Source organism: Nematolebias whitei, chromosome 17, assembly GCF_014905685.2.
Source record: "Nematolebias whitei isolate Nwh7 chromosome 17, NemWhi1, whole genome shotgun sequence".
NCBI classification, from domain to species: domain Eukaryota; kingdom Metazoa; phylum Chordata; class Actinopteri; order Cyprinodontiformes; family Rivulidae; genus Nematolebias; species Nematolebias whitei.
The window spans coordinates 33,650,152-33,659,689 of NC_056514.1; the positions used below are offsets into that span (position 1 = coordinate 33,650,152).

General features: G+C 38.0%; 1 protein-coding gene across 2 annotated transcripts in view; it reads right to left on the minus strand.

Moving 5' to 3' along the window:
• Positions 1 to 1,175: 1,175 nt before the first annotated feature.
• Positions 1,176 to 9,538, minus strand: part of myoz1b (myozenin 1b) — a 17,194-nt gene continuing 8,831 nt past the window's right edge. For both annotated transcript variants that reach the window (XM_037691154.1, XM_037691153.1), the window contains exons 3-6: positions 7,748 to 7,914; positions 7,583 to 7,652; positions 7,156 to 7,342; positions 1,176 to 1,741 (exon numbers count right to left, since the gene is read on the minus strand). In XM_037691154.1, the coding sequence (XP_037547082.1) occupies positions 1,504 to 1,741; positions 7,156 to 7,342; positions 7,583 to 7,652; positions 7,748 to 7,914 (662 nt within the window). In that variant the 3' untranslated portion in view covers positions 1,176 to 1,503. The remainder of the gene's footprint in view (positions 1,742 to 7,155; positions 7,343 to 7,582; positions 7,653 to 7,747; positions 7,915 to 9,538) is intronic.

Consider the following 9,538-nt stretch of genomic DNA (forward strand, 5'->3'; position numbering starts at 1 on the left):
CTTGGTGCAAAGACGGATAACAGCATCATTTCAACAACCTTTATCAGGTTAATTCAGATCAGTCCAAAGCAATAACACAAGCTGTAGGAGTTTTTAAAGCTCTGGATCTACGTCTGAATGTTGGTGACGCGCCGGCTTTAAGCATAAAGTTCTTGAGCCCCGCTAAAAGTCTACGACATCATCACGTCAACACTTCAGATAAAAAGCTGTAGCACTTTATGAAAAAGCTCAAACGGATCGTCAACAAGCCCGACCCCAGATTTAAAGAACTGTCACATCGAAGATGAGCGATTCAACCACCTCCTATCAGAAATGATGACCATGCAAGAAGAGGTATTGTATTATTGTGATCTAATTAACTTGTTTAATTTTAAATTATAATCTTATTAACCGAACCGAGCCCTCCTTGAAACCGAACCGAAATGTGATTTTAGTGTACCATCACACCCCTAGTTTTTTCCCTACTCGTGACGCAATTTTTGACCAACGCGTTAAATGTTCGTTCATACCGACACGAACCAAAGAGTAAAGTTTCCATCTGCAGCCGCAAGAGGCCTCTAGGCTTTTCACAATGAAATTATGAAAATACATGTATATATGTAAAATGTACATACAGTAAATATATGTAGAAATATATATATATTTCTATATAAATATTTGTACATAAATATATGTAGAAAAACTTAACACAAGTAAAATGCCCCCAAAAGTGATGTGGAATGAAACTGGTGAATTTACCGGTAATTTGCTTTTCGGACTCGTTGGCTTCTTATGGTAATTAAGCCTGTTCAGGATCCCAGGTATGTTCTGTGTGTTATTATTTCAAATTAAATGTCTTCTTGCACCTTGTGAAATACACTTGTAAATAAATGTGACTTATATATTGTTTGTTCCTCCTCACGAGGAGGAAAAAACAATTGACTGATGCGACCAAGCGACGTAGTCTGGAAAATACAGTACACTCTGTCTGAGAATAAAAGCGGCTTGAAGTTGGCCAATAATCTTCAGTGGACTATAAACGTTTATAAATTAAACATAAAGAATATGTTTCAAGCTTCAGCTTCAATTTTTTGTGTGCGTGTGTTTATTCATCTTTCACCACATGTCATTTACAGCTGTTTAAAAAAGGAGTCCAAAGATGATTGAAAGTCCACAAGCAATAAAAAGAGACGGTGTAAAGGGGACATTTATTGCACATTTACTTTGTTTTAAGAGTGCAGAGTGCTTCTCCGTAGCTGTTCACTCAGATCTGACATCAAGACTTTTATTAAGGGTTAAGACAGGAGATACTTTCTTCTTTTCATTGTGTTTTTCTCTGCAGTTCTAACGAGGAGAATCTTCTCGGTGTTTATGACAAGTCGTCAGTCTGTTGGTTTCGTGTCTTCACACAGCTGAAAGTGCATTCTTCATGTGTGAGTTTCACTTGGTGTGTGTTTCTGACTGCTTATGTTGTAAATAGGCTCAGGTCTGCATGTGTGTGTGTGGGGGGGGGGGGGGGGGGGATCACAGGTCATCAGTCTCCCCGTCAAAGGGGGCCTTGGCCTCCAGGTCCGTGTGGATGAGTGCGCTGTCTTCGCTGCAGACCCAGCCGATGGGCGTGCGGTTGAACGAGGGCCGAGAGCGGATGTCGGCCTGCTGGGCGGGGAGAGGCTCGGGCTCCTCGCCAGCATTGCTGAGCTCTGGGAGCTCGAAGGTCAGCATCTTGGACGCCTTGTCGACGCCGCCGTATGGCAGCGCCGTCCTGGGGAAGAAACGAGAACGATGAAGGGAAGCTAGAAAGACTCTTTTCTTACTGAGCGTTCATCTTCAGGCACAGAAACAAAAACTGCTCACATAAAGGCATAAACCCTACATAAGTACAGGCTCAGCATTTTTTGCTTGAATGCATATCGCCCGCCACCTTTCATGTCAGTGTTGGACTGAATTCATTTTGTGATGAACGATGACGGTTGTAACCATTTTAATAGTGTGAATGGTTATGAAGCATTCACACTATTGTGATCCCTTTTCAATACATTTTTCAGCATCTTTCTTGTTCCACATTGTGCTATTTCAACAAATCATAAATCAAAACGTTCAGCTCTTTCATGACAATCCTGCTATGACTGTTGGTATTGGTGCAACTTCAGCTATTTGAAATATTTAGCCTTTTCTGCCATTTTTTTCTTATAGAAAATTAATTGAGCTCATTTTCCATCTTAGATGTGTTTATAATATTTTACTGCTCCTTTCACATTTTGTTCTGGTTCTTCTTTCAGCTTCCTTGTCCAAAAAAACATTTTTTCAGCTACTTTCAGCTAATTTCAGCTGTTCTCTTGACTGTTTTGTGCTCCATTCAGATTTTTCTGCTAACTACAACATTGTTATGCTTCTTCTAACTTTTCCTGTTAATTTCAGCTTGTTATGCTCCTTTCAGCTTATTTCTGTTTCAGATTTTTCTACAATTTCAGCTAGTATTTAGATGTTTATGATAATGTAAGCTTTTTCAACAAATTCCACATTTTTTGCACTCATTTCAACTTTTTTCAGCCTAATTCAGAAAAAACTTGCTCTATCCACTTCCTAATTTAAGCTTCTTTCTGCATTTTTAGCTACATTTCAGCTGTGTTTTTGCTAATTTTGGCTTATATATATATAATTTCCACTATTTTGTGCTCATTTCTGCTTCTTTCAGCAAATGTGTTCTCTGATTTCTTGTGCTAATTTAAGCCTGTTATACATTTTCAGCTACTTTTTATAACATGTTTTAACTCATTTCAGCTGTTTTCAGACAAATTGAAGTTTTTCATGGTAATTTCTGTTATTCTCAGCCGTTTTGTTCCTTTTCAGCTTCTTTCAGCTTCCTCTTGCAAATTTAAAAAATTTTCAGCTACTTTCAGCTAATTTCAACTGTTTTTTTCAGCTGTTTTGTGCTCCTTTTTGATTCTTTCTGCTAACTACAACATTTTTGTACATCGTAACTTTTTCTGTTAATTTCAGCTTGTTATGCTCGTTTCAGCTTTTTTCTGCTAGTTTCAGCTTTTTCTGCTCTTTCAGCTACTTTTTAACCGTTTTGTGCTAAATATAGCTTTTTTTCTTCGAATCACACATTTTGGAGGTCATTTAATCTCCTTCCACTTCCTTCTGGTAGGTTAAACTTCTTTCTGCCTTTTCATCTACTTTTCAGCCATTTTATTTTAGCTAATTTCAGCTTTTTTTTAGCTAATTTCTTAAAATTTTCTGTTAATTTCTGTTTATTAAAACCTAATTCAACAAATATGTGTTCTTTCTGATTTCTTCTGCTAACTTAGACTTGTTCTTCCATCTCAGCTGCATTTCAGCATGTATTTAGCTAATATCAGCTGTTTTCAGCAAGTTCTTCAGCAATAAGCATTCACTCTGCATTTTTGCAGGAAATGCTTTTTCTCTAGTTAAACTTTGTAAATCTCAATTTGCGAATTATTTCAAGATCTCAAGAGGTGTGTAAGTGCTCAAAGCATGTGTGGAATATGAGTCTCAGCTACTACCACGTCAAATTTCAACTCATTTTTCATAAAACTGATTGAGTTACAGACAATTTTCTGTTTGTTGACGTTGATTAGCTGTGGTGGCCATGTTGAGTTGGATTTTCTCCAAACGTTAACCAGTTGTAATTTTATTTATTAATTACTTTCCAAACATTTATTTAAAATCCCTCCACTAGTCCACGAGATATTTTGCTAACAGACAGACAATACACACAGGCAAAAACTTTATCCCCACTTCTTGCCTTGTGGAATCCAGCAATGGAATCTACAACCTAAAACCTGAGCAGAATGTATTTTATACAATATATTTTTATTTAATTGATATTACTCTGTAGAAATTTGCTTTCTCTTTGACACTGAAGACATTTAATTTTATGACGTTGTAAATAAGACCTATCTATATTAATTATAATTGATTTATGACAGCAGTAAAAGCATCAAACATCCAAAAGGGTGAATTATTTTAATAGGCACTGTAGATCAGAAAAAAAACAAAAAACATTAAACACGTCTTCTTTGCAAACAATTTAAGTCATGGAAACACAGCTGAGAAGATCAGTTTCATTGTGACACATTTCTATTTTCTATTATTCTTTTGTTTTTGTCTTATTTAAAGACATTTTCTCTCACATTCATTAATGCTTATCTGACATAATCTTGTTTTATTATTGCCACTATCCTTGGATATCATTTGTCAAAAGGGATTTTCAAGAGAGGCTTCAAGAGGCTTGTCTTGTCCGACATAAATATTGAGCTAACTGGGTTTAAAGACTATAATCAATTCTAATCATACGTGCAATAAAAAAACAGGGAAACAAATAAAGATTTGCGTGAAATGTTGAAGATACATCCGGAAATGTCACGGGTTCATCGTTGTTGGAATTTGATCCTTAAATAAACTAACAGGTCAAAATGCTTCTGTTTCAATAAATCCAGTTTCTGGAATCTGTTCTGTTAGTTGTTGTTAAAGATCTTTTAGTCCTAAATGGTAAATGTAACTAGTTTGTGTAACATCTGATGATATTTGAAGGCATAAATGTTCTTAATGTCTCGTTCGGAACAGCTCACAATGGTCATTTTTCAAAGAGAAAAGAACAGAATAATCCAGAGAATATCTTGTTCTTTCATTTGTAAAAGAGCTCTTAAGCAGATTTATAAAAAGTTAATTCAATGTGATGCATGATCATCACCTTTGAGGTAGAGTTAGATAAAAGATTGTAATAATATACCATCCATCCATCCATTTGCTGCCCTATATGGTTGGATCCCAAAGGCAACAGGTCAAGGAGGAAAACCCATATGTCTCTCTCTTCGGCTCTTCCTGTGGAATCCAAAGGCATTTCTAGGCCAGAAAGGAAATGTACCAGTAATCCCACCAGTGAGCTCTGGGATTGCCCTATGTTCTCCTCCCTGGTGTACAAGCCCCAAAAAAACTCTACACTGTGGCTTCTAGGAGGGATCAAAATCACAAACCAACTCAACCGACTCCTCCCAATGTGGAGGAGCAGCAGCTCTGGAACTTTGGGCTTTATCTCTAGGGCTGAGCGCAGCCATCCAACAGATGAAGCTTATTTCACTCACTTGCATCTTTACTTGGATCTCGTTCTTTTGGTCACGATCCATCAAGACCGGAGCATTCCCCTCGTTAATGCATACAAGGCCCCGAGTCATCCGTCCATCTCCTGCTCCGTCCTAACATTACTCATAAACAAAACGTGAAGCCATATGAGGCAAAGACTCAATTGTTCGGAGAACATTCCACCTTTTTCCAGTTCAGAACCATGGCCTCAGACTTACAGGAGCTGGCTCTCATCCCAACTGCTTCACACTCAGCTGCAACCAGCATCAGTGCTCACTGAAGGTCTGATGATGCCAACAGAGCCACATCAACTGCAAAAAACAGAGATGAGACCCTGAGGCTCTCAAACCTGACACTCTGCTCTCCACAACAGCACCTTGACATCGTATCCATGAGCACCACGGACAGGGTTGGAGACAAGAGGTGGTCCCGACAGAGTCTAACCTACACTTTGTACTGATTATAGCCCATCACATGTTCCTCTTCATCCCATGTCTCGGGGAACACAATCATAGCTCTTTTCTAGACCTACACCCTGCTTAGCAACTCTACAAGATTACTGTCTGATCTTCTGTTCCACGAGCCGAACAAATGGTCAAAGCCTTCCGCCCAATACCCAGGAGTAAACTTAGCTTAACAATAACAAACTAGGGAAATGGCATTTCCTGAAATATTGCGGTGTCAGTGCTTATTGCTGAAGAATTTGCAAAAAAAATAGTTGAAATTAGCTAAAATATGCTGAAAAGTAGCTGAAACGGAAGAACAAGTCAAAGTTAGCAGAGGAAACAACTCATCTCTGCAGAATTAGGTTTAAATAAGCAGAAACAAGCACAAACAATAGGAAATTAGCTTTAAAAAGCTGTAATTGGCACTAAAAAAACAGCTGAAAAGAAGCTGAAAAGGCAGAAAGAAACTTAAACTGCCAGAAGGAAGTGGAAGATGAATAAATGAGCTGAAATAAATGTGGGGGGGAAAAAAGCTGAAAAAACTAAATTTAGCACAAAAAAAACAACAACTAAATAGTAGCTGAAATAGAAAATCTGGAACTGTTATAAATAAGCTGAAAGGAGCAGAAAGAAGTTAATTAGACTGAAATTAGCAGCAATTACCACAGTAAACATAAATTTATCTAAAAACAGCTGAAAGTACAAAATGCTAAAAAAAAAAATAAGAATAAAAAAGTAGCTGAAAAGGTAGAGCAAGCTTAAATTATCAGAAGAAAGCAGAAAGAAAATGTTTGCCCATTTAGATTGAAGGAAGCAAAAATTAACACAAAAAGTAGAAATGATCTGAAAAAAAGCTGAAATTTGTCCCAAAAAACCCGATGAAAAGTAGCTAAAAAAGACAGAAAGAAGCTGAAAGTACCAGAAGGAAGTTAAGAGAGCACATTTTTGCTGAATTAGGATGAAAAAAGTTGAAATTAGTGCAAAAAATGTGGAGCTAGCTGAAAATGCTAAAATTTGTATAAAACAGCTAAATATGGGCTGAAATAGTAGAAATAGCTGTAACACAGAAATAAGCTGAAAGGAGCATAACAAGTTGAAATTAGCAGAAAGAAGTTAGAAGAAGCACAAAAATGTTGTAGTTAGCAGAATAAAGCTGAAAGAAGCACAAAACTGCTGAAAGTAGCCGAAAGTAGCTGAAAAAATAAATTTGCACAAGGAAGCTGAAAGAAGCTGAACCAGACAAAATGTGAAAGGAGCAGTAAAAGGTTGTAAACAGATCTAAAGATTTGAAGGCTGTAAAATGATCTCAATTCATTTAAAAGGCAGAAAAGACTAAATAATTCAAAAAGCTAAAGTTGCACCAATAACAAAAGTCATAGCATGCTTCTTCTGAATGAGCTGAACGTTTTGATATGATTTGTTGAAATAGCACAAAAATTGTTGAACGAGAAAGATGCTGAAAAACATACGGAAGAAAAATGGAGCACAATGCTTCATAAACATTCACACAATAAACAATCTGCAACTAATGATTTTTGACAAGACATTCTGATTTTGAAGCAAATATATTAAACAGTGCAAACTTTACACATTGTTATTTTTCATTTCATGTGTTCCTGCGTACCTGTTGAAGCTCTTGTACTGAGGCAGGTCTGGGTGGATTTGGATGGGTCCTGGCATGAGAGGCTTCATGGTGGCTTTCAGCTCCTCGTTGTTGAGCATGGCCCGTTCCCATGGCGACACGTAGGTAGGTGCATACTCCTTTCTCCTCTTTGCCTTTTCTTCCTCATCATTCACTGTTTCATCCACCTCTGAAATGCACAACAGAAGAGTTTAAACAGGAGAAATTAAATAAAACATAAACTATTGAGAGAAAAATGAACCTTAAAGCAACAATTGAACCTGAATTTTCTGTAAAACTGCACTACGGGTGCTAAATGACGTGACAGATATTTGTTAATGATGCTGGAAATAAGATGTGAAAGCTAAAAAGTTGAACCTAAACAAGACAGCTGAGTGCTCAACTAAACTTCTTGTATGTATGAGCCTACTTTCTGCTTTTGGCATTTCAGGCTTTGGTGGAACAGGGGGAGGAATTGTGAGCAGGTTCTGGAGGTTCTGCTGCAGGGTGAAAACAGAAGAAAGAACCTCGTCAGCTCACACGCGTGGACACACCACCACATACACTACAGTCCATTTGTTGCTTTAACTCTAACCAGGTTCTCGTTAGTCACGATGAACTTCTCAACTCTCTGCTGCCTCATCTGGAACATCTTGGATCCCTTGTTTTTCATCAGGGACAGCTCCTCCAGCATCACATCCTTGGGAGTCTTTATCTTGGTGCCCAGATCAAATTCAGCTGCATCGGGGTCCAACTCATCCTCTGAAAGGAAGAGGTAGAAAAGGGCATGCAGAGAAAATGTACAATGTTAAACAGTAGGCTTGATTTGAAACGCACAGTTTTTAAAGTCAGTGATCTTTTTCTCTCAACTGCTCCCTTCTGCAGGGATTTTCATTCATTCAACCATTATATATACAGGTTAGTCTCATTGAGTCAAGAGGACTCATTTACAAGAGAGACCTGTTTTAAACAACAACAAAAAAAAACATAGATGAGGTACAAACAACAATAAACAGTCATAAAAAGCATATAAAATGAAAAGTAAGTAAAAGTAGTGATAAAAAAAACAAAATAAAAACAAGCTACATAATGAAACGGGGTAAAATACTAAAATGTCCAGTTGTTTAAAATCCCTTACAGAGGTCAAAGTTGACAGCTTTAGCTCTTTTTGCAAGATGTTCCAGGTTAAAGGAGCAGAGCAAGAGAAGGCCCTTTTGCTGAATTCAGTCCGCACTGAGGGGGCGCTGCAGGTAATGATGTCTTGAGAGCGCACGCTGTAGCTACACTGACAACGTGACATGTAGGAGGAGATGTATGAAGGCAGCAGACCAAGGAGTTATTTAAAGAGGAAACTGTATCAGTGAGAGAGTGTGTGAAGTTAATGATGACCAGTTAACCAGTGAACACAGGGTGCAGTGATGGGTACGGTAGTTACAACCAGTTTTGAATCTTAACGTACAGTGATAGACAGCATCCAACATCTGCAGGGTGCTTGCAGGACAATTCATATAAATAATGTCACCATAGTCAATGGAGGGAAGAAAAGTTGCAGCTACAAGGCGTTTTCTAGCGTTCAGAGTTAGACCTAAGATCTATTTCTGAAAAAGAAACCCAGTTTTAATTTCAATTTCTTTATCAAGTTTTTGACATGAGGCTTAAAAGAGAGATGTGCATCAACCAAGATTCCCAAGTATTTGTAAGAATTGACAAACTCTATACACCATTCAGAGATAAGATAGAAGGAAGGACTGCTCGTACCAACTTCCTGTTTGAAAACAAAATCCCTTTGGTTTTATCAGCATTTAGCGCCAGTTTGAGACGGAACAAATCTGAATGAATGATGTCGAATGCAGACTGTAAAAGCTGGAAAACATTGGCAACTGTTCTAGCTCGACAATAAGCAACTGTGTCGTCAGCATGTGGATGCATCAGGAATGATCTGACCTACATTACTTATGTAGATTGTAAAGAGGGTGGGCCCTAAGACTGAGCCTTGTGGTACACCATTGTTAACAGTTAAATAACTGGAATAAGTAGTAGAAGAAGACGTAGTAGAAGAAGAAGTAGAGTAGCCACAGCAAATGAAAGAACAGGAAATCATTTTACACCTGATACCATTCCTGGCACATTCTGGGCTCTAACCAGCAGCCTCAGGATTTCAAGACCGCTGCACTGACCACCAAGGTACTATGACCTCCTGAAAAGTTTTTTGTGCACGTCTTGGGTTCCAACATGTGAAGGATATGTTTTTCTTTAAAACGACATGTTTATATCCTGAGGGTTCCTGTCTGTAATAAACTGTGGTGTGGTGTCAGAGGACGTATGTAGGGGTGTTGTAAGGGTTAATAGGCCATGGCAATATGAAAGATGGGAGTGTGTGTGTGTG